At 46.4% G+C, this 25710-nt stretch overlaps 1 protein-coding gene across 1 annotated transcript; it reads left to right on the top strand.

Annotated features, from left to right (window-relative positions):
* The first annotated feature begins 65 nt into the window (after window positions 1-65).
* si:dkey-78k11.9 (P2Y purinoceptor 1) lies at window positions 66-1391 on the top strand. Its single transcript, XM_056273153.1, has one exon. The coding sequence runs from the start codon at window positions 78-80 to the stop codon at window positions 1185-1187; it is 1110 nt and encodes a 369-aa protein (XP_056129128.1). The 5' UTR covers window positions 66-77; the 3' UTR covers window positions 1188-1391.
* Window positions 1392-25710: the final 24319 nt, after the last annotated feature.

A 25710-nucleotide genomic window follows, 5' to 3' on the forward strand; every position in this document is an offset into this window, starting at 1 on the left:
TTGTTTGTATCGCTTGGAATGAATGTTCTCATTACTTCAAGCCACTGGGGGCTTTTTTTCATCAAACTGTGGTCACGATGCAGAACGTGGGGCTTCAGCAGGAAATCTGCAGAAAAAAAAGTCAGTCTCTGTTCTGCCACCATTCGATTCTGAGTCTTCCATCTCTAGACACACCAGGACACTTGCTCTCTGAGAAAGACCCCTTTCACATAATGGTTTTCAAAATGAGGAACAGCTCTTGTGTATCGGTTAACTTTGAATTTGGACAAAGATTTTTACCTGCTGTTTACATCTCCGTATTCATCATTGGCCTTCTATCTAATTGCTGGGGACTGAGATCCCTGTGGCACAACTGGAAGAAACTGGGGAACACCAACATTTTTATCCTCAACCTTGGAATTGCTGATATTTTGTACCTGCTCACGCTCCCGTTTCTGGTACCGTACTATTTTCAGAGGAGTAAATGGATGTTTGGAGATGTCTTCTGCAAAATAACAAGATTCTGCTTCAATCTGAATTTGTATGGCTGCATTGGTTTCCTTACTTGCATAAGTGTATACAGGTACCTGGCCATTGTTCATCCAATGAGAGTAATGGGAAGAATTACTGGCATTCATTCTATGTTTCTCACAGGAATGGTTTGGGTATTGGTGTGTGTCCAAAGTCTCCCGGACATGTTCTTCACCAAAAATTATGCAAAGAAGTCCAAAAAATGTTTTGATACCACCTCTGAATATTACATTGAAGATTACTTGAAGTACAGCATTGGATGGACATTCACTGGGTTTTGCATCCCAACCCTCATCACACTGGGCTGCTATGGACATATGATTGTTGTTCTCTACACCACAAACACTGTTGACAAGGTTCTGAAACGTAGGACCGTGAGACTGTTGTTAATTTTGATCATACTCTTCTCAGTTTGTTACATCCCCTATCATGTACTGAAGAATCTCAACCTCATGACAAGAATTTTGGCAAAAAGGCACGAGTGTCGTGAGTGGTTTGATGGAGTCTACATTGCTCATCAGATAAGCCGCGGCCTTGTGTGCCTGAACAGTGCTATCAACCCTCTGGTTTACCTCCACGGGAATGATAATCTTCACAGTCAGATTAGAAAACTCTTCCAGCAAGCTTATCAGGCTGCTCGTCGACCCAAAATGAACTCTAGTAGCGTTGGCTTATAAGCGAAGAACACTTTTCACAACCATTGTAACCATTTCATTTTTTTCTTCACGTGTAATTGAACAACTGTGTCCTAACATACGTATGCAAAAAAGAACTTGGCGTTTATGTGTCATTTTGTTTTCACAACAATGCATTTCCAATACTGCAAAAATGTGAAATTTTTCTAATTATTAAATTAATTTTATTAAATTAATTTTAAGCAATTTTAATTATTAAAATATTTTAATTTTTTGCAGTATTGGGTATCTTGATTTGAAGGTTGCTGTGAGCTCTCAGAGAGAGATTTTGAGAAAATAATACAACAGGTTAAGAAGAGTGTGGTATAGCTTAGCACGTGGTTCGGCAGAAAGGAAGTGTGAATGTTTTTTTTTTTAAATGTAGAACGCATGGGCTTCACAAGATTTGACACTCGTCTTAACGGCTGAGATACTTTAAGCAGGATACAGGAGGTTTAGTCAAAACAAACACCACCATTCTCGTGTCTGGGTAACATAGTGGTTTATTCTGTGGTACCAACATGGGGATCGCTGGTTCGAGTCCCGTTGTTACCTCCGGCTTGGTTGGGTGTCCCTACAATTGGCCCTGTCTGCAGGTGGAAAGCCGGATGTGGGTATGCGTCCTGGTTGCTGCACTAACACTCCTCTGGTCGGTCGGGGCACCTGTTCGGGGGGGGGGGGTACTGGGAGAATAGCGTGATCCTCCCACGTGCTACATCCCCCTGGCGAAACGCCTCACTGTCAGTTGGAAAGAAGTGGCTGTCGACTCCACATGTATTGGAGGAGGCATGTGGTAGTCTGCAGCCCTCCCCGGATCGGCAGAGGGGGTGGAGCAGTCACCGGGACAGCTCGGAAGAGTGGGGTAATTGGCAGGATACAATTGGGGAGAAAAAAGGGGGAAACCCACCATTGTCAGGTGAAAAGCAATCCCCGCCATACCCCTCAACAATTCTTTACAATGAGAAAAGAAAAAACACAAAAAGTCCCAAGTATCAGTTTTTTAATGAATGCTGATTGCAGGTCAGTGCAAGCCACTGGTAGAAGAATTAAGGATAATCACACAACACAGCCAGGTCATGCAACATGGTACAACCCCCCCAGGAGTTCCTTATGGCATTGCTCACTAGTCAGGAATTTGTCTAAAATGTAAAAAAAAAAAAAAAAACTCACTCAGCATGCAAGAAGTAACAAATAATTGCACGCTTTCTCTGAAGAGTTTCAAACAGAGAGGTCTGTGCTCCTTTTACAAACATGCAGAAGAAAATTGTTCATCAAAGGTTTGAGCTTTACATACACTGTGGTTTTGAATATAATATAAAGCTGCTGGTCCTACTGGTTTGTTATGTCACTAAAAACAGTAGGAATATGAGACTACAATCAGCTACATACCCTGGGTAGGAGATCTCCATAGGACCAACACTGACGTGTTAAAGCTTTCATTACTGGTCTGCTGACAGGTGGGATACCATGGCCCTCACCGTCACACATTTCTGGACTGTTAACATCATCTCCAACCTTACCTTTGTATATACTCCTAAGTCAAAATTGATCATTTCAGAGGGCATGAAGTAATTTCTGAATCCCAGTCCCATACAATAATGCAGACATGTAACCTAGCCTGCCACTAGCCATTTCCTAACATATGAGCTAACCAGCCTGGGGTTAAGAAAGGTTCTGGGGGTGAAGAAAGGTCACCAGTGGGACCGTTCTTCACCCCCAGAAATCTTGGTGTAGTCATGGACTCAGACCTGTATTTCAGTAGTCATATTAAGATAATTACAAAGTCAGCCTACCATCACCTGATGGATATATCAAGAGTTAAAGGACTTGTGTCTCAGGTGGATTTGGAAAAACCTGTCCATGCATTTTATCTTCAGTCGACTTGACTACTGTAACAGCGTATTTACAGGTCTCTCTCTAAAAAAATTTTTTTTTTAAATACAAAAATCAATCAGTCAAACCGCTGCAGCTGGTTCAGAACACTGCTGCTCTGAATGGTTTAAGGCCAAAATACATTTCTGATCTGCTATGCTATGGAATCATCCAGACTGTTGTGTACTGATAAATGTTCTATCATTCACTGTTGATACGGAACTACTTATTGTTTACATGTTGTTGACTGGATGTAACCCCACGCAGAAAGGAGATACATATTAGGTGCAAAAGCGCCAAAACCCAGAACTGCGCTCTCCAATGCCTTGACAGTCAGGTGGACATGTACAGCTGAGAGATATGAATAAAAGCTCATTTACATAAAGTCATCTCCGGGTACTTTGTCAATAAGAACGCAACACTCGTAGACGAAGAAGGGTTACACCCCATAGAAGAGAAGGTAACAGCCATAGCAAATGCTCCCACCCCAAAGAATGTCACAGAACGGAAAGCATTCTTAGCCCTACTGACATATTATGGGAAGTTTATGGACAACTTATCCACTATCATAAAGCCTATGACTGAGTTGTTACAGAAAGACAAGCCATGGGTATGGTCTACTAAGTGCCAGGAAGCCTTTGAGAAGGCCAAGAGCCAGTTAACATCAGACACAGTGCTGACTCACTTTGACCCCCAGCTACCACTATTACTAGCATGTGATGCAAGTGCCTATGGGTTAGGAGCAGTGATAGCACATAGAATGGCAGATGGTAGTGAACGTCCAATCGCATATGCCTCATGCACACTTAGCAAGGCTGAGATCAACTACTCTCAAACTGAGAAAGAAGCACTAGGCATCATTTTTGGGATACAAAAATTTAGGGACTACTTATATGGAAGGAAATTCATATTAGTGACGGATCATAAGCCTTTAGTGAAGATTCTAGGGCCAACAACAGGGGTGCCAGCGTTAGCTGCTGCCTGCCTGCAGAGATGGGCATTACTCCTCTCTGCCTATCAGTATGACATAGTCTACAAACCCTCCTTACAGCATTCAAATGCAGATGGTCTGTCCAGGCTCCCAGTACAGGGAGAAGCACCAACGAATAACCCAGAGTACAGAGTGTCTTGGTTAGAAGCAATGCCAGTCTCAGCCAAAGATATTAAAAGCCAAACAGATAAAGACAGGATGCTCACAAAAGTTAGGCATTTTATACAGACAGGACGGCCTAAACATGTAGCAGATGAAGAATTAAAGCCATACTGGAACAGACGTGACGAGCTCACAATGGAAGCCGACTGTGTGTTATGGGGTTTACGGGTAATCATACCCATGACACTGAGACCTACACTCTTGAAAGAGTTGCATGCAGAGCATTTGGGCATTGTGAAGACAAAAGCAGTAGCCAGAAGCCATTTTTGGTGGCCACGCTTAGATCAGGAAATAGAAAATATGGTAAACAACTGTATTTTATGCCAAGCAAACAGACACCTGCCCACCAAAGCGCCCGTACACCCATGGAAATGGCCAGAGCAGCCATGAGAACGAATCCACATCGATTCTGCAGAAAAAGGGAAACAGCAGTTTCTTTTGGTCAGTGATGCATACTCGCGCTGGCCAGAGGTCAAGCTTATGACCAGTACTACAGCTACAGCCCTAGTAGATGCAATGAGGGGCCTCTTTGCAGCGTGGGGGTTCCCCCAAGTGGTCGTTTCAGATAATGGCCCACAGCTAGTGTCAAGGGAGTTTGAAACCTTCTTAGAACAAAATGGTGTCAAACACATCAAGTCCGCTCCTTATAATCCAGCTTCCAATGGACAGGCGGAAAGGTTGGTCAAGACTTTTAAACAGTCTTTAGAGAAGCAGAAGGAATATGGGTATCCAGTGCAACAGTGCATTGATAGTTTTTTGTTTAGTTATAGGAACACTCCATCAACAACCACAGGGAAAACCCCAGCTGAGCTCTTTCTGAAAAGACAGGTTCGAACCAGGTTGTCGCTGATAAAGCCAAAATTCTCAGCACAGATGCAAGAGAAACACACAAGCGTTACAGGCAGTCCTAGAACCCTCCAGCCCAATCAGAAGGTGAAGGTTAGGAATTTTCGGGGAGGGGATGGGAAGAAATGGAAACCAGGGGTGATAGAGCGAGCTCTAGGGCCAGTGACTTACTTAGTCAAGGTAGAGGGGCAAACCCTCAAGAAACACATTGACCAGTTGATCACAGATAAGACCACAGACAACACAGGAGACCCAGAATTTGACATTGCAGAACATGCGTTTGTCAGGGCTCCAGAAACAGAGGTGGTACCCAGTGGTGAACTGGAAAGAGATGAAGCACCTGCCGCTACTGAAGCACCACGCACCAGACCACAGTGAAACAGGCGAGCACCTGATAGGTTAACTTTATAATCTGCTTAGGAGAAACATAGGTTATAAACAACTGTTCATTGATTGTAAACAACTGTTCATTGAGTGTTGACTGTAATAGGAAAAAGAATGTCACTGCTGTGGGTGGAAAACGGGTTTTATTTTTTTTGTTGTTGTTTCAGATGAAAATATGAGAGGTTTAAAGTTTCTGGGGAGGAATGTTGTGTATTGATAAATGTTCTATCATTCACTGTTGATACGGAACTACTTATTGTTTACGTGTTGTTGACCGGATGTAACCCCGCCCAGAAAGGAGATAAATATTAGGTGCAAAAGCGCCAAAACCCAGAACTGCGCTCTCCAATGCCTTGACAGTCAGGTGGACATGTACAGCCGAGAGATATGAATAAAAGCTCAATTACATAAAGTCATCTCCGGGTACTTTGTCAATAAGAACGCAACACAGACCTCTCAGATCGTCTGGGACAGGTCTGCTTTCTGCCCCCAAAATCAAAACTAAACATGAAGAGGCAGCTCTCAGTTTTTAACCACGACATATCTAGAAGAAAAACCACAAGTCTGCAATGCTCAGTTCTTTTAAATCAAGGCTGAAGTCTTTCCTGTTTGCTGCTGCCTTTTATCAAATCAAATTTGAAAGGTGCGATTATCATCTTACCTGCACTGTAACTTTTGCTCTGCTGTTTTATCTTTCTTATAGTATTTTTTCTTTTTAATTGTATTTGTCTTTTTATTGCCATATGTTGCTTTTACATTTTGCTTTGATGCCTTTTGTGTTTTATGTGAAGCACTTTGAATTGCCTTGTTGCTGAAATGTGCAACACAAATAACTTTGCCTTGCCCAGTGGCTCTGCTGCTTGTTGCATCATACCGCATTCACAGTGCCGGATTTAGATGAAGGGAGGCCCTAGGCCAGAGCCCTAGAAAGAGAGAGTTGCGTCAATGAGGGGTCAGAACGCGAGAGGATCACGTGGTTCATGTAGCCGCCGAATAATTCCAAACAAAGCTTGGCGGGTCATTTAAATTAACCGCTTAGCTGCGATTTCTGGTAACTACTGTAGCCCGTGGAATTAGATACCACACAGGACACAATTACTTCCGGGGTTCTTGTAGCTTTAATTTTATTGTTTGCATATCGTTTTACTGAGTGCATAAATTCCTGTGTCTTTCGAGCAAACAGCTCATAAATGTTCACAGATGTGGCAAGTTTAACAGAAAAGATTTTAAAAGGAAAATAATAAATGCAAAATACAAAATACGGTGCAAAATACGGCAGTGGACTATGTATGTTAAACAGGGTTTAACAAAGACACGTGGAACTTCCTGAAGATTGCGCAACTTCTCACTCTGTCAGTTACCTTTAAACATAATTAAAATGCATATAAAACCTTTACATTTCCCTTACTGCCCAAATACAATGGCATGGTGTGGCTTTATGCACGCCAACATTACCTTGTCATGCCTGCAATGGCGAACAGTGGTCGACGGCTCGCGCCCAAAATCACCGAACATCAACTCCAGTAGCGTCTAAATCAAACCATCGTGTCAAATTACCGACATACAATATTGTTTGGAATAATGTTACAGGTATATTTCACAAGATATTTACACCTACTTACTACGGAGTCAGAGCACCGTCACACCGCAATCTTCAGGTGGTTCACACAAGAAAAAAAGAAAGAATACCCAAGATGCACTTGGATAACTTGCAGAAAGAGTACCCAAGATGCACTTGGATAACGTGCACGGAGTTACAATAAAAGTCCGCAACACTGCCACTTACTGGTCAAAACATGCAATGACAACCAAAACTATAAAAATACACTCACAATCTGCTTCACAATTTAGATACATCAAATGACATTTTACATGGCTTGACAGTGTAACAATTACATATATTAACAGTTAAACTATACTAAATTTAAGTGGAAAATCATTTAACATATTTAACAGATTTACCACCCGGCTACACTACTAACCAATATTTTCAGATTTTTACATTTATATATCGATATAGATATATTCCAACGTGACACATATTCTATGCGCACTGTTTGGAACTATCCGGGGCTCCCATGATCCGCCATTGCTGTTAAATAATTGGCCCATTGACGTCTACGGAGTTGACATAACTTTCTCTTTCTAGGGCTCTGCCCTAGGCTATTCCGCTTGTGAGACCCCTCCTAATTCCCCACCCTCGCGACTAGAGCAAGATGGAAGAGTGGTGTTACACCCCTGCCCATTCTGTCATCTGAGGTGGTGCCTGAGAAGGCGGAGCCAGTGAAGTCGTGCTACTTGCTGCACTGATTGCAGACGGGCTGCACCTGGGGCCTTCCCCTACTGGCTCCTGCAAAAGAAGCTCACAAGGCCATGGACATGGAGAGGCCCCTTCACATTTCTGAAAGCTGTTTGTTTGACTTTTTGTAATTAACTTTGGCTTGCACTCATGCTTATGTTCTAGATCCTTTTTTTGGAGGGGGGTTAGTACCCCCCTTTCATTTTCATTTTTATTTGGCTTTGCCAGGCAGGGTGGTGAGTATTGTTTTCCCTTGTCTGTGTTTAGTGTATTCATCTTTAGTCATCATAGTTTGCCCTTATCACTGCCCTGTCTTAGTTATCCATGAGTTTGCTGTTTTCTTTTTTCTTTTTTTATGCACTGGCCAAGTTGTAATAAAACGGTAATAGTGATTCTGAACCGTTTTCTTTAGTGGCTTTCTTATGGTACGGCTCTTGCAGCAATTTTTTTATCTTTTGGTCTTAGTTCAGCCATAACAGTGGTTTAAACAAAACCGAGTAAGCCGAGGATGATGACGGCTGTTTAAAATTCCACAATTCCTCCTCTAAAGGACATAAGATGTTATTAAATACTGTAGTGATTGAAAAAAATGCATAAATGTTAAAAACCAACACTGTGGAAAAAGTGTTGCAATAACCAAACTTGTAAACATTCTGTGGAATAAACAGGAATTTTTAAGTAAATGAAATTGTAAGTTTACTGTTATATTCTTTTAAAAAAAACCCTTGAGCTTAACATTTTATTGACTGGGAAATGTTAATAAGATGATCATGACTACCTGACAGTGACAATGTGACACTTTTAGATCCTACTTTTTCTTGTCATTAAACAGTCGGTTTTAAAATACATAAGAAATTTAAGAGAAAACTACAATCATCAAATACACTAAGACTAAAATGTTTTCTAGCCATCTTCATAGCAAAATCACCCAAAAGTTCCTCAAAATGTGTTCGTTTAAGTTTGTCACTTTCAATGCACATGCAGACAACCTCTCTTAGACATTGTGGCCCTTAATTCATTTTTAATTCTTTTGAGTCTTGAAAAAGTCCTCTTTCCTCAGCATTAAGCTAAGAAATAGCCACAATATTGCTTCCATATTAGGGAAGGCCATCTGAAATGTTTCCTTGTATATAATTTGATGTCTGTATGAGACAGAGTGCTCTTCTGTAGGCCTATGGCGTTGTTTCACCTACAAGTGAAAGTGCAAAAGTTCAGTAAATTTCAGTACATCATCTTCTGGTTATGTTTCCATCAACAGTTTAACACCTTGCTGAATTTCTTGCTTGAATACTGTCAGATTAGCAAGAAAGGAAAAGATTTGTGCAACATCACTGTACACAGTAGCTCTTCTTAAACTGGCTTCAAGTACATTTAGTATAGGAATAAAGGACTTTATCCTAAACTTGTATCTTAATGAAAGTTCATCTAAGGCATCAGGACCAGGTGCACTTCCATCATTCCCTTGCCGTTTCCTTAATATTTGTCTCCTTGTGATAGTTCTGTAGTTAACATTTGGCAAGGTGGCTTTTGCTTGTTGCTCAAGCTCATCAAAACCTTCTCTGATTTTGCTTAAAAAAATCCAAAGAAACTGTACAAAGTTGCACAGGTACTCAGTAACAGTTCTAATTTCTGAATGGCTTTGCTGACCTTATGTAAATGACCTAGCACACGGGTCCAAAAATGCAACATAAACACAAATTCCAGTTCTTCAGTTTTCTGGAAAAGATTGTTAGCTTGAAGCCTCACTCTTCCCATTACAAATGACTGAGGGCATCAATGATAGCACTAACTACTAACTCCAAAAAGCGGCTCTTGCATGTGCCTCCCACAAATATTTAGGCACTTTTGACTGAGGTTGCAAAAATGATTTTAGAATTGCTCATCCCTTTGTGGAGGATGAAAAGAAGGTATAAATTTCATTGATAATGCCAAAACAGTTCACTGCATCAAGGCAGCAATCAACAGCCGCACAGCCCCACCAAATTTAAAGAGTGACCGGCGCATGAAATAAATCTTGCAAATTTGTTTTTTTTCGATGATTTTTTTTGCTGCTACCAGCCATGTTTGCAGCATTGTCGTAAGACTGCTCTTGGCATTTTCTAAAGTCAATTTCAAGCTCACTAGTGAGATAGTTAAACACTAAGTCAGCCATGCTTTCTCCTGTGTGGTCTTTTAGCTCAAGGAAAGTTAAAAATCTCTCACTTGGTAAACTGTCTCCAGGTGATACATATCTGATAATTAAAGTCAACTGATCAGGATGTCAAATGTCAGGGGTGGAATCTACTGACAAGCTGAAATATCCAGCCTTTTTCACGTCAGCTAGAATTGCATCCTTAACTTTTTTTTTTTTGTTTGCCATGAGTGGAATCATTTCCTCACAGTTTTTGACAAATAAGAGGGATTTTCGGATCCGGAATTTCCATACCGATTGATATGAGCCAGTAAAAATTGATCAAATTTTGCTACTAGTTCTAAAAGACCAAGATAATTACTGTTATTTGGAGATCCAAATTGTTCATTGTCTCCTCTGAATGGTAAGCCTCGTTCTGCAAGAGTGTATATCACAGTAATAATTTTCTCCATGACATGCCGCCAGTACTGCTGTTCTGCTATTATTTGTTCCTCTAGCTTTGAAGTTAACGTTTGTCCTGTCTTCCATGTTAGGTAGGTCAACATGGCATTCCTGTGCTTCTCTGAGTTTTCACGAGTTTGGATAAGATAGGAATTTTGCCAATCATCAAACTCTTCAGAAGCTAAAGCTGTAGCAGAAGATGCAAGGTTTGGAAAGAGTTTACAAACAAAGCAATAAAGCCAGCAAGCCACTCTTGGCTATATGTTTCCCCATTGACTTTTGTTGAATAGTGTAACAGGGGCAGTTCTATGCAATTTTAACCTGGTTACAATAGCAAATAGCTTTTGTGAAAAACCTGGACTGTTTTTGTTTTTGTCTTGTTTTTACACCCACTTGGAATTTGAAAATGGTCCACGACGACACTGAACTTTTACAAAAAAGGGAAAAAAAGGAAAAGAAGCAAAACAAGGACTCAAGTAAAACACCTTAACTTCACTCCCATGTTCGACTTTTCTCTGAATCCTGTTTGTTAGCTATCTGTCAGTTTGTGTGTAGATGAAACGCGTATCAGGGACAAAATAGTAAAAAGCAACCTCACAGTGGGTACAACAATTCAAGGAAAGAAAGCTTCACTTCAAGTATTCCTCGGTCATTATCACGCTTCATGTGCCTGGACGGCATCAGTATTGCATGATGACAGAGGAAACGCTTGAGATTGAAGATGCAATGGAGAAAAGCCAAGCATTGGAGACAAGATTCTTCGCCTCCATTTCAACAAATGGATCATAAAGCTCATCAGCTAGCATAGCCGCTGCCAAGGCTTGTGCCAAGCTGAAGGCTGCCTGAGCCAGGGCTGAATTTCTCAAGAAGGAATCTGAAGTTATGATTGAAAAGGCTCAATTAAAAGTGACAGAGGTTCATATGGAAGTGACTCTAGCAGCTCTAAAGCATGAAAGCAAGGTAGCTGCAGTCATTGCTGAGACAAAAGTGCTGGAGATCGCAGTAGAAGGTGAGCATGGAGAGAAGAACTCAGATGTAAGAGAGGTCTATGAACACACTCATGACTACATCCTGTGTCAGTCCCAGCTAGGTTCAACAACTCCTTTAGGGGTTAAACCATATCAACCACCTCTAGAGCCCATCATCCATGTATCCAGACCTGAAACATCATTGAGGCAGCCTCTACCACTCAATATGTTAGAGCTCCTTGCAAAAGGCTTGATAGTGATGATACAACACAGCAGCCTCAGAGGCCAATGCCAGTGATTCATCACAACTCTCAAGCACTACCATTCACAGCTGCACCTATTAAGACTATACCACAGCCACCGCTCAACATAGACACTAACATAAGTGCTGTCGCTTGGTACTTAGCATGCTGTGACCTTGTTAACTCAGGACTCACCAAGTTTGACAATCGTCCTGAGAACTATTGGGCACGGAAGTCATCTTTCATAAATGCCATAGAAGGATTGCACCTATCAGCTAGTGAGCAGCTAGATCTTCTGTCAAAATGGTTGGGAGAACAGTCCGTGTATCATGTGAGGGTTATTCGAGCCATGCATGTAGGTAATCCTATTACGGGCCTAGAAAGGCCTGGGAGCACATGGAAGACTGCTATGGCTCCCTGGAGGTTGTCGAAAAGTTTGTCTTCAACAGGATTGACAACTTTCCAAAGATCATTAATAAAGATGCTGTAAAGCTTAGGAAGCTTGGAGATCTACTACAGGAGGTGGAGTCTGTTAAATATGAAGGTTACTTTCCTGGACTTACCTATCTTGACACTGCCCATGGTGTAGCACCCATTGAAGACAAGTTACCTTGTCATCTTCAAGAGACGAGCATGGCTCAAGGTTCCCAGTACAAAGTTGTACATCATGTTGCCTTTCCTCCATTCTCGTTCTTCTGTGACTTCATCAGCAGCGAGGCACGGACACACAATGATCCAAGTTTTGCCCTTTCATTAGGAAACCAAAGTTTGTTGAAACTGGAGCAGCCAGCAAAGAGGCAAGGGAAAAGCTCAGTCTACACCCACAAGACAGAGGTCTTGCCAGATACTGTGAGTCAGACAAGCAGTTCAATGAGCGATTTGGATGATGTTGACGAGAAAAGCCCGCTTCATAAGAAGCCCCATCCCCTCAAACACTGCAGGGGGTTTAGGAGCAAGCCTCTAGAGGAGCGTATGACTTTCTTAAAAGAAAATGGCATATGCTTCAGATGCTGTGCTACAACCACTCATCTGGCCAGAAACTGCAAGGCAACCATCAAATGTAAGGAATGTGACCGTGATGTTCACATTGCAGCCCTTCATCCAGGACCACCCCCTTTAATTTCAACTGAGCATGGTGGCAAGGGAGAAGCTGAAACACCTCAACCTGCAATCACTTCTTTTTTCTTTAACTTCCCCCCTCTTTTCTCCCCAATTGTACCTGGCCAATTACCCCACTCTTTTGAGCCATCCCAGTTGCTGCTCCACCCCTTCTGCTGGTCCGGGGAGGGCTGCAGACTACCACGTCTCTTCCGATACATGTCGAGATGCCAGCTGCTTCTTTTCACCCGAAAGTGAGGAGTTTCACCTGGGGGACGTAGCACATGGGAGGTTCCTACTATTCCCCCCAGTTCCTTCATGAACAGGTGCCCCGACCGACCAGAGGAGGCGCTAGTGCAGCGACCAGGACACATACCCACATCTGACTTCCCTCCCGCAGACACGGCCAATTGTGTCGAACTGAAGAGCCCTGTGTTGGTAGGCAATGGAATAGACTGCTACACTACCCGGATGCCCAACCTGCAATCACTTCTAAGTGTACTGAAGTCTGTGGAGATGGTAGAAGTATAAGGTCCTGTTCCAAGATCTGCAGAGCTAAGGTCTACCCAGAGGGCAACCCAGAGAAGGCAATCAAGCTCTATGTAATCCTAGACGACTAGAGTAACAGATTGCTTGCCAGAACTGAGTTCTTCGACCTGTTGCATGTCAAGGGAGCAAACTCAGCATACACCCTACGCACCTGTGCAGGCATGACAGAGACCACAGGGAGAAGGGCCACAAGTTTCATTGTGGAGTCCTTAGATGGAGCGACAAAGGTGAACCTGCCAACTCTGATTGAATGCAACAATATGCCAGATGACGGGGCTGAAATGCCAACTCCTGAGACAACATATTAGCCTGCTCACTCAAGGCCCATTGCTCACTGCATTCCAACACTGGATCCAGAAGCCCAGATTCTTCTTCTCCTGGGTCGTGACATCCTCCAGGTCCAAAAGTTCGGGAGCAACGGAATGGACCCAACAACACCCCCTTCGCACAGAGACTTGACCTGGGTTGGGTCATGGTAGATGTCTGCCTAGGATCAGTGCACAAGCCTGCAGCTGTAAGTACTTACCGCGCCCATGTTCTTGACAATGGACGTCCTTCCTTTCTTCCTCCATGTCCCAACCGATTCTGCATCAAGGAGAAGTTCAGCATCAAGCCTCTGCCTGAAGTTTCTCTAGCATGCAACACTCTTATCTTTGATGACTGTGTCATAGGAGGTGCCATCTTTGAAATGTCAGAGAACGATGACAAAGTAGGACTATCTATCGAAGACACTTTTTTTGGAAATCATGGATAGAGAGATGTTCATGGATGACAGCAACAGATGGGTGGCACCGCTACCATTCAGAACACCATGCCAGCAGCTCTCTAACAATAGATACCAGGCATTAACATGCCTTACTTCTCTTCTATGCACACTGGAAAAGAAGTCTGAGATGAAGACTCACTTCATACAGAACATCTTTGATTGTGAACATGCTGAGGTAGCCTCTCCCCTGCAAGAAAGCCAGGAGTCCTGGTACTTAACCATTTTTGGGGTGTACCGCCGACAGAAGCAAGATCAAATCAGAAACTATCTTTGGGGTGTACCACCCACAGAAGCAAGATCAAATCAGAGTTGTCTTTGACTCCATCATGCAAAAGCAAGGCATCGCTCTCAATGATGTTCTTCTTTCTGGTCCAGACTTAAACAGTCTACTCCTACAGTCTAGGAAGTACAGCAAATTATACAGAGGTTGGCAAAGAAGAAGTGGGATAGTCAGAGATGAAGAAAGTAGACAGGAGTACAAGGAGATGCAGTGTAAAGCAAAGAGAGAGGTGGCAAAGGAGTATGGTGAGTTGTATGAAAGGTTAGACACTGTCAGGGACCGAGCTGTGAAAGATGTGCTGCAAGTTAGGGAGATCAAGGATAGAGATGGAAATGTGTTGACAAGCAGAGAGAGTGTGATGAGAAGGTGGAAGGATTACTTTGAAGGGCTGATGAATGAATAAAATGAGAGAGAGAGAAGGTTGGATGATGTAGGGATAGTGAATCAGGAAGTGCAGTGGATTAAAAAGGAGGAAGTGAGGGCAGCTATGAAGAGGATGAAGAGTGGAAAGGCAGTTGGTCCTGATGACATACTTGTGGAGGCATAGAGATGTTTAGGAGAGATGGCAGTGGATTTTTAAAACAATCTTGGGAAGTGAGAGGATGCCTGAGGAGTGGAGAAGCATACTGGTACCGATTTTCAAGAACAAGGGTGATGTGCAGAACTGTAGCAACTACAGAGGTATAAAGTTGACCAGCCACAGCATGAAGATATGGGAAAGAGTAATAGAAGTTAGGTTAAGAGGAGAGGTGACGATTAGCGAGCAGCAGTATGGTTTTATGCCATGAAAGAGCACCACAGATGCAAAGTTTGATTTGAAAATGTTGATTGAGAAGTATAGAGAAGGCCAGAAGGAGTTACATTGTGTTTTTGTAGATTTAGAGAAAACATACAACAAGGTGCCGAGAGAAGGAGGTGTGGTATTGTATGAGGAAGTCGGGAGTTGCAGAAAAGTATGTAGGAGTGGTGCAGGATATGTATGAGGGAAGTGTGACAGTAGTGAGGTTGGAATGACACATGGGTTCAAGGTGGAGGTGGGATTACATCAATGATTGGCTCTGAGCCCTTTGTTTGCATAGTGATGGCCAGGTTGATGGACAAGATCAGGCAGGAGTCTCCATGAATGATGATGTTCGCGGATGACATTGTGATCTCTAGCGAGAGTAGGGTGCAGGTTGAACAGAGCCTGGAGAGGTGGAGGTATGCACTGGAGAGAAGAGGAGTGAAAGTCAGTAGGAGCAAGACGGAATACCTATGTGTGAATGAGAGGGAGGACAGTGGAATGGTGAGGATGCAAGGAGTGGAGGTGATGAAGGCATATGAGTTTAAATACTTAGGGTCAACTGTCCAAAGTAACGGGGAGTGCAGGAGAGAGGTGAAGGAAGAGAGTGTAGGCAGGGTGGAGAAGAGTTAAAGGGAAGGTTTACAAGATGGTTGTGAGACCAGCTATGTTATATGGTTCGGAGACAGTGGCACTGACAAAAAGACAGGAGGCGGAGCTGGTGGAGTTGAAGATGCTAAGATTTTCACTGGGAGTGATGAAGAAGGACAGGATTAGGAATGATTATGTTAGAGGGACTGCTCAAGTTGGACAGTTTGGAGACAAATCAAGAGAGGCAAGATTAAGATGGCTTGGACATGTGTGGAGGAGGAATGCTGGGTATGTTAGGAGAAGGATAGGTAATATGGAGCTGCCAGGGAAGAGGAAAGCCAAAGAGGATGTTTATGGATGTGGTGAGGGAAGACATGCAGGTGGCTGGTGTGACAGAGGAAGATGCAGAAGACAGGAAGAAATGGAAACGGATGATCCGCTGTGGCGACCCCTAATGGGAGTAGCCGAAAGTAGTAGTAGTAGACCTGGACGATGAAGGCCTTCTCAGGATAGGAGGCCAGTTTAAGCATGCTGCTCTGGACTTCAAAGAGAAACTCCCTGTGATTGTTCCAGGCTGCAGCCATGCTGCAAAACTGCTTGTGGAACACTACCACAATCGAGTCAAGCATCAGGGTCATGTATTCACTGAAGCCGTTGTTCGCACTGTAGATTATTGATTTGTTGGTGTTCGGAAGTGTATCCACAGCATCCTTCACAAGTGTATGATATGCAACAAGCTTCGTGGGAAATTATCTGAGCAGAAGATTGCGGACTTACCCATCGATCGCCTGAGCACTGAACCACCATTCACATATATATTGGGCTGGATGTGTTTAGCCCTTGGACAGTCGTCGCAAGACGTATGCAAGGGGGGCAGGCACAATGCAAGAGATGGACCATTCTCTTCACCTGTATGAGCACTCGTGCCATACACATCGAGCTGATTGACTGCATGGATTCATCCACCTTTATAAATGCCTTGAGAAGATTTTTTTGCACTGCGAGGAACTGCCAAGCAGATTCGCACAGATTGCAGGACCAACTTCATAAGGGCCTGTAAAGAGCTGGAAATCCTGCTGACTGATCCCCGTGAACCCAGAGTGAGTAAGTACCTTAGTGAAGAGGGCTGTTCATGGGTCTTCAATCCACCTCATACATCTCACATGGGAGGAGCAGATGATAGGTGTCTCCAGACACATAATAGATTTCATGTTGCAGCAGACCAGCCCCTCTCCCTTAACACATGTGCTGTCTACCCTGATGGCGGAAGTCACAGGAATCATCAATTCAATTCAAGACCTCTTACTCCTATCTCAACAGAACCAAACTCACCTTTCTTGTTGACACCAGCCATGCTCCTCACTCAAAAAGTCTGCACTCTCCTTCCCCCTCCAGGCCACTTCAAGGAATCTGACCTTCACAGACAATGGAGGCAGGTGCAGCATCTTGCCAACACCTTCTGGAGCAGATGGAGGCATGAATACCGTCCAATGCTTCAGAGCAATGGAAATGGCAAGAGGAATGACAAAACCTGAAGGAGGGTGATGTGGTCTTTCTTAAAGAGGCTCAAGCCAAGCGCAACGAGTGGCCCATGGCTCTTGTGACCAAGGCATTTGCTTGCAGCGATGGAAGAGTCAGAAAGGTCAAGCTCAGGGTCGCGAGACATGGAACAATCAATATGTTGTTACGGGACACTCAGGCACAGATGAAGGAACAGACAAGGCAGGAGCAAGGGCAGAATGAAGACAGTTAGCATGACAGGATGAACTCCAAGATATTTCCTTTCCAGCAGCCCATTCTATGTGAGGGCTATAGAGAACCAACCAGGGATGACCAAGGACAAGAGGAGATCCAGGGCAGTCAAAGACATGGAAACTAATCATCTCCCGATGATTACCAGAGACACAAAGGCTGACAAGCGAGGAGTTGTCCGTTGAGTGCTCTGGCAGTGAGGGGTCTCTCCAGTGGAATGGTCTTCAGTGCCAATTGGGTCACAACATTACGGTCCAAAAACTCTCATCGGCCCCTGAGTCAACAAAAGCAGGTAGTGGGAGCATCTGATTGAGCCAAGAGAGGGTGGCATCTAGTGGAATTCTTGGGGGAGAGAGGCTGCAGACCAACTGGGCAGGCAGGACTGGTTGGGAGGGGTTCAGGGAGGAGAGTTGTTGCTGCAGGCTAGCCAGGGCCATCTCCGTAACCTGCAAGGACAACATTTGCAAAACCTGATTATGTTTTCCGAGCTGAATACCCTGGCTGGCGATGGCTTGATGAGGGGGATCTGTGTCTGCTGAGTCCATCTTTGGCCAGATCATACTGTTACGGGACACTCAGCAAGGACTCAGGCGCAGACACAATACTTTCTTCCAACTGACTTCGGAGTTTATTATAGGGGGCTAGCTAGGGCGATAACACACAGGGGAGGGAATTGGGCTGGGCTTCCTTGGGCTGGGGAAACAGGACCGGGGGCAGAGACCGTGGGTGGTGGAGAGAGCCGGGCAGAGCAGAGATCTGGAGCAGGTGAAAATCTGGAGAACAGGGACTGGAGGCAGAGCAGGATGACTGCAGTGAAAAGGAGGATATTAGTCAAACAGTGGGTTCAAAAATACTGACAAAAACAGATTTAGCGGGCAAGGGCTGGATGCAGCATACTGACAGATCAGAGGCTATGCTCTGGCAGGGTGGAAGTGGCAGTGCTGGTCTTTTATAGCAGGTTGGCTTGATTATGGAATGGGTTGGAGCTGTTGAGGCTCTGCTCACCTATCTCCACTCACACACAAACACAGAGAGAGAGAGAGAGAGAGAGAGAGAGAGAGAGAGAGAGAGAGAGAGAGAGAGAGAGAGAGAGAGAGAGAGAGAGAGAGAGAGAGAGAGAGAGAGAGAGAGAGAGAGAGAGAGAGAGAGAGAGAGGAGAGAGAGAGAGAGAGAGAGAGAGAGAGAGAGAGACTCGGGGAGTGGCTCAGGTTTAGCAGCCTTTGAGGTGGAGGCTGCGGAAGGAGGGACAGATGTAACAGATGTTCCTCAGACCTGTTTCAGAAACGGTTCTTATGTCAACCAAGGACTGATTTTAAGTTTTTCCTGTGGACATTCCCTATAATCTCAGTTGGTTACATAGTGGTATGTAATTAATACCAGGTGGGGAGTGTCATGGCACACATTCTGTGGCCTTCAAATTCATATTCTTTAGCACCCCTTGCGGTAGTTTGTTGTAAAAAACGTTGATAAATGTAAAGTGTTTTCTCAGTGGTCAGTTCAGATCATGTGACTCATAGGTTAGAGGTCAACCAGGAAAAGACGGCAGTTTGAAAGAGTTTCTCCATACGTCAGACAGAACGCTCCCCTTCATTTTTCTTTATGTTTGTGCCTTGGACAGCCTTTGCTTGTAAGTTTGTTACCTTTTCTGTGTTTTGTGCAACTGTGCATATCAATAATTTGGAATTCAAACGTTTGGATTAACAATGCTATTTTGTGATTTCATTTGCTAAGGTTAAAAATGGTAAGCAAAGCTAAATGTAGCTTGTTGTCGTGGCATGTACATTTAGACTATTTGTAAGCAATGAGAATTCATTTGTGCTGTATTTTGAGAACAGTTTGTAACCAAAGCATTGTAATTTTGCATTTATGTCAGTTTTACAACAAAAAAAAGGAAAAGAAGAGAAACGAGGACTCAATAAAACACCTGAACTTCACTCCCGTGTTCGACTTTTCTCTGAATCCTGTTTGTTAGCTATCTGTCAGTTTGTGTGTAGATGAAACACGTATCAGGTAACAAATACGGACTACCGCATGCCTCCCTCAATACATATGGCGTCACCAGCCACTTCTTTTTACCTGTTAGTGAGGAGTTCCGCCAGGGGGACATAGGGCATTGGAGGAGCACACTATTCCCCCCAATTCCCCCTCCCCCCTAAACAGATGCCCTAACCCAGCGGTCCCCAACCTTTTTTGCACCACGGACCGGTTTAATGTCAGACAATATTTTCACGGACCGGCCTTTAAGGTGTGGCGGATAAATACACAAAATAAAATGATACGACCGGCATAAAAACTGTGGTATTTTCTAAATATAATAATAAACGTGAATCCACTGTGTACTCGTATGCAACTTTATTAGCAGCGTCCTCGTAACATTGCGCCAACAACATAACATGAGTAACATCCTCTCTGCCCCCTAACACTCTCTGGTCGCCATGGTAACGTTTAAAGATGCCTTCAAAATAAGATACAACACAAAAACAAATACAAATTGCATGAAAATACAACTCACCATAACGCCAAATCAGTGGGAGCCCTGGGCTTGTTTCTCTGCAACGAGACGGTCCCATCTAAGGGTAATGGGAGACAATGACACCCGAAGTGTGTTGCTTATGTCCAGTCTACTCCGTAATTTTGTTTTGGTTGCTGTCACTGCAGAAAATCCCGCTTCACACAAATAGGATGTCAGAAATGGCAACAGGGTTTTCAGTGCTGTTGTGGCGATCTCAGGGTATTCTGCCGTGACTTTAATCCAGAACACCGGCAGAGTTGTTGTCTCGAACATACTTTTAAGGTTGACAAATGGGTCGCGGATCCATTCCTTGGCAGTTCGTGGGTCTTTTGTGGTTGGGATGTAGCGCTCAAACTCTTTTAAAAGCAAAGACAGGTGATCGTGCACCAGCTGGGAGAATGAAGGCTCGGTCTCAGTCTCTTCCAAAATCCCCGCGAATGTTTGAAAGATGTCAAATATACCTCTGTTCACGCGCCGTCCCCACAAATCCAGTTTGGCTTAAAATGCAGCTACTTTATCTGCCAACTTGAAGACAGTTGTCATTTCCCCCTGAAGTGACCGATTGAGTTCATTGAGCAGGTTGAATATGTCGCACAAGTAAGCGAGTTTTGCGACCCATTCCTCGTCACTGAAATGTGCTGCCAGCGGTGACTTTTTTTCTGAGAGAAATCTCTGCAGCGGCTCTCGTAATTCAAACACTCTGGCCAGCGATCTCCCTCAGGATAGCCATCTTATTTCTGTGTATAAGAGAAGGTGTCTGTACTCCGCGTCCATCTCCTCACAAAGCTGCTCGAACAGGCGCGAGTTAAGGGCGCGTGCTCTGATGTTGTGGTGGACACGTATTGGGGACAGAATTCAACCCAGGAACTAAGGGTTAAGTCATGGTTGCCCTGGCAGGTTAACGCAGGGTTAAGTTATGGTTGTCCAGCCAGTTTTCTGATTATTCTTGCCACCTCCGCTCAGTCGAGCTGTGGTTTTGTTCTCTCTCTGATTTACCGTGGATTAAAGAAAGTTGCCTACACGGCTAAAGTGTGAACCTACGGTCTTCTCCGTTCCTTCGGCTCTACACTGGTGACCCCGACGTCGGTTTTCGGATAAGTTTTCTGAAACCACACACATTATGGCTACGAACGCCGTTGCAATTAAACTGCCGGAGTTTTGGGAGTCTTCCGCGGCTACGTGGTTCGCGCAGGCTGAGGCACAGTTCGCGCTCAGAGACATAACAGCAGACGAGACCAGGTACTACTACGTAGTGGCAGCGCTGGGGTGCGCTACGGCTTCCAGGATAAGCGGTTTCATAACCAACCCACCGGCCGACGGTAAATACGCCGCACTTAAACATCTCCTCCTTGAAACTTTTGAACTGTCAACAACGGAGAGAGCACGTCGCCTCTTCGCAATTCAGGGCTTGGGAGATGGCAAACCATCGGAGCTAATGAGCAGGATGTTAAACCTACTGGGTCAAGAAAAGCCATGTTTCCTGTTTATGGAGCTGTTTCTGCGCAACATGCCGCCCCACGTCCAGACTGCGCTCGCTAACTCCACCATCACTGATCCCCGTGAGCTGGCAATGGAGGCTGACCGATTCTTCGTTGCTACACAACGTTCCTCCCATGCCGGGGTGCTGGCTCCTACCTTCACTGGCCCCCCGCCGACATCGCGGGCGTGGCCCGACGGTGGCGCCACAGCATCAGACCGCTACAAGCCCTCTGGACTCTGTATGTACCACGCTCGATTTGGTGCGAAAGCTAAACGGTGCCGTTCCCCCTGCAACTACAGGCCGACGGGAAACGAGAGGGCCAACACTCAGTAGTGGCCATGAGTGTTGGCGATACGAGCAGGCTACTCTTCATCCTCGACACCATCTCCGGTCGGCGATTTCTTTGTGACACGGGCGCACAGAGAAGCGTGCTCCCTGCTACTGACGTCGACATCATGGGCGGGGAGCGGGGCCCCCAGTTGGCGACGGCTGACGGCAGCCCTATCCACACCTACGGCGTGCGGTCTGTAGAACTGTGTTTTGGTGGACAACGTTTCACGTGGGAGTTCGTCATGGCCAATGTAACGCTTCCCCTCCTCGGAGCTGATTTTTTGTGCGCTTACGGTTTGCTAGTGGACATTCAGAACAGCCGTCTGGTCGATGCCTTAACCTTCTCCTCCTTCGCATGTACGCGGAGGGAAGCGGCCTATGCAGGTCTAGCCAACTCTCTCTCAGAGGCAGACAAGTTCACCCGCCTCCTCGCTGAGTTCCCTGACCTCACCCAGCCTACCTTCTCTGCACCCACCGCTAAGCATGGGGTGGAGCATCACATTGCTACGAAGGGGCCCCCGGTCTACGCCAGAGCCAGGCGTCTCGACCCCGCCAAACTCGCCATTGCCAAGTCTGAGTTCGAGCACCTGGAACGCATGGGGATCATCCGCCGCTCTGACAGCCCGTGGGCGTCCCCACTCCACATCGTCGCTAAGCCTGATGGAGGTTGGCGCCCATGCGGGGACTACCGCCGACTAAATGACGCCACCACGCCCGACCGCTATCCTGTCCCGCATATCCAGGACTTTTCTGCAAACCTGTCTGGCAAATGCGTCTTCTCAAAAGTCGACCTGGTCCGTGGTTATCATCAAGTTCCCGTGCACCCCTCAGACATCCCCAAGACAGCGGTGACTACCCCATTCGGCCTATTTGAATTCCTACGAATGCCATTTGGACTCAAAAACGCGGCCCAGTCCTTTCAGCGGCTGATGGATTCAGTGCTCCGTGGCCTTCCTTTCATCTTCGTCTATTTGGACGACATACTCATCGCCAGCGCCTCCGAGGAAGAACACCTGTCCCATCTTCATGCCCTCTTCACACGCCTCAGCCAGCATGGGCTGATCGTCAACCCGGCGAAGTGCCGGTTCGGGCTGACAGCCATTGATTTCCTCGGGCACCGCATCACTGGGGACGGGGCAGTCCCCCTGCCCTCAAAGGTGGAAGCGGTGGCGGCCTTTCCGCGCCCCCAAACAGCTCGTGCGCTCAGGGAGTTCATCGGGATGGTGACATTCTACCACCGCTTCATTCCCCGAGCCGCCTTTATCATCCGGCCACTGTACGAGGCGCTGAAAGGCATGTCCCCCAACCAGGCGGTCGACTGGACAGCAGAGCGGGACCGTGCGTTCACCGAGACTAAAGCTGCGCTCTCCCAGGCTACCCTGCTAGCGCATCCTTCACCTACAGCGCCTATTTCCATAACCACGGATGCATCGGACTATGCTGTTGGTGCGGTTCACGAACAGTGGGTGGGGGGGGGCTTGGCAGCCTTTGGCCTTTTTCAGTCGCCAGCTTACACCCCGAGAGCGCAAGTATAGTACTTTTGACAGGGAACTCCTCGGTCTCTGGCTCGCCGTCCGGCATTTCCGTTTCCTGCTAGAGGGCCGCGAGTTTACTGCGTACGTGGACCACAAGCCCCTCACGTTTGCCATGTCCAAGACGGCCGAGCCATGGTCCGCTCGCCAGCAGCGACAACTCTCCTTCATTTCGGAATTCACTACCGACATCCAGCACGTCGCTGGTAAGTCTAACCAGGTAGCTGACTGCCTCTCTAGGGCGGTGATTGGAGCGGTCCACCTAGGCCTTGACTATGCACAGATGGCTGCTGACCAGGCCACGGACCCGAGCATCCTCCGTCTCCGGGCCTCCGACACGGGGCTCCGCCTGCAGGACGTTCCTTTCAGCGACACAGGTTTCACCCTCCTGTGTGACGTCTCCACAGGACAGCCCAGGCCCATCGTCCCGCACAGCTGGAGACGCCCCGTATTTGAAGCTGTGCACGGCCTCTCTCATCCAGGCGGTAAGCCATCCGTGTGCCTGACCTCTGCTAAGTTTGTGTGGGAGGGACTTAAGAGAGACGTGAAAGCGTGGGCCGACTCGTGTGTTGCCTGTCAGCGGGCTAAGATACACCGCCACATTAAGGCGCCCCTGGAACGCTTCGCAGTGCCGGAGAGACGATTTGACCATGTCCACGTCGACCTGGTTGGTCCCCTACCCCCCTCCCATGGGTTCACCTACCTCTTCACTGTGGTGGACAGGACTACGCGCTGGCCTGAAGCTGTTCCCCTGGCATCCACGACGTCTGCTGATGTGGCCCGGGCTTTTATTGGGTCGTGGGTCTCACGTTTCGGTACGCCTTCCGACCTTTCATCTGACCGCGGGCCACAGTTTACCTCAGAGCTATGGAATGCTGTGGGTGAGGCTCTGGGCGTCAAGCTTCATCGCACTACCGCCTACCACCCTCAGGCGAACGGCCTATGTGAGCGCTTCCACCGGTCCATGAAGGCTGCGCTTCGGGCTACTCTCAAGGACTGCAACTGGGTCGACAAGCTCCCATGGGTCATGCTGGGCCTGCGGACCGCCCCGAAGGAAGACCTACAAGCCTCCTCTGCGGAGCTGGTGTACGGCACGCCGCTGCGAGTCCCAGGCGATTTCATGCCCAATGCAACGCGTCCCTGGTCAGCTGTGGACCAACGAGCCTCCTTGCTGGACGGGGTCAGAGCTTTCACACCCGTCCCTACCGCCCAACACGGCGCTCCGGTGTCCCAGGTGCCCCCAGGTCTGCAGTCAGCGGACTACGTGTTCATCCGTCATGACGCACACCGCCCCCCTCTGCAGCCCCCTTATGACGGCCCCTTCCGCGTCCTGGAACGGGGAACTAAGCACCTGGTGGTGGATTTTGGGGGCACGGCCGAGCATGTTTCAGTGGACCGAGTTAAACCCGCACACCTGGACTTGACGCAGCCGTTGGAGTTAGCCCAACCTCCTCGTCGCGGTCGTCCCCCGGCTCCGCCTCCTCCCCCCGTGGAGGCCCGAGCTGCCTCTTCTGCTCCTCAGGCCGACCTCCACAGGCCCGCGTCAATGCCTCCCAGAGACACTCCGGCCCCTGTTATCCGGAGCCGCCTCGGACGGCCTGTCGTCCCCCCGCGCCTGCCTGACTTCGATTACTAGGGCGAATTCTGGGGGGGCTCATGTGGTGGACACGTATTGGGGACAGAATTCAACCCAGGAACTAAGGGTTAAGTCATGGTTGCCCTGGCAGGTTAACGCAGGGTTAAGTTATGGTTGTCCAGCCAGTTTTCTGATTATTCTTGCCACCTCCGCTCAGTCGAGCTGTGGTTTTGTTCTCTCTCTGATTTACCGTGGATTAAAGAAAGTTGCCTACACGGCTAAAGTGTGAACCTACGGTCTTCTCCGTTCCTTCGGCTCTACAATGTGGTTAATAACTTTAACGACGTCATTCAATACGCTGTTAAGTTCCGGTGGTATTTTTCGGCTAGCCAGCAGTTCCCTGTGAATGACACAATGCGTAGACTCACATTCAGGTGCAACCTCCTTAATCCGAGTAGTTAAACCAGACAGCCGTCCGGTCATGGCAGCAGCTCCATCTGTGCATATGCCGACACAAAAGGACCATTTCAGTTTTCCTGATATATAATCATCCAGCGACTTGAATAGTTCTGCGGCTGTGGTTTTGGTTGGCAATGATAATGCACATAACATATCCTCATGCACATCCTCCTGATAAAGATATCGCACATAAACAAGTAGTGTTGCCTTGTTGTCAATATCTGTAGACTCGTCAACCTGGAGTGCGTACCACGGTGATGCATTAATCCTCTTCAACAATTGTGTCTCAATGTCCTCTGCTATTTCCTCAATGTGCCGAGTGACGGTGCTGGCCGAAAGAGGCACCTGTGCTATCTTTTTAACCGCAGCCTCTCCTAGAAGTTCACGGCAAATGTCTTTAGTGGCGGGCAGGATCAATTCTTCACCAATGGTGAATGGCTTCTTAGCCTTAGCAATACGATTAGCCACCCAGTATGATGATCTC

The sequence above is a fragment of the Lampris incognitus genome, chromosome 2, assembly GCF_029633865.1.
Source record: "Lampris incognitus isolate fLamInc1 chromosome 2, fLamInc1.hap2, whole genome shotgun sequence".
Classification (NCBI taxonomy): Eukaryota; Metazoa; Chordata; class Actinopteri; order Lampriformes; family Lampridae; genus Lampris; species Lampris incognitus.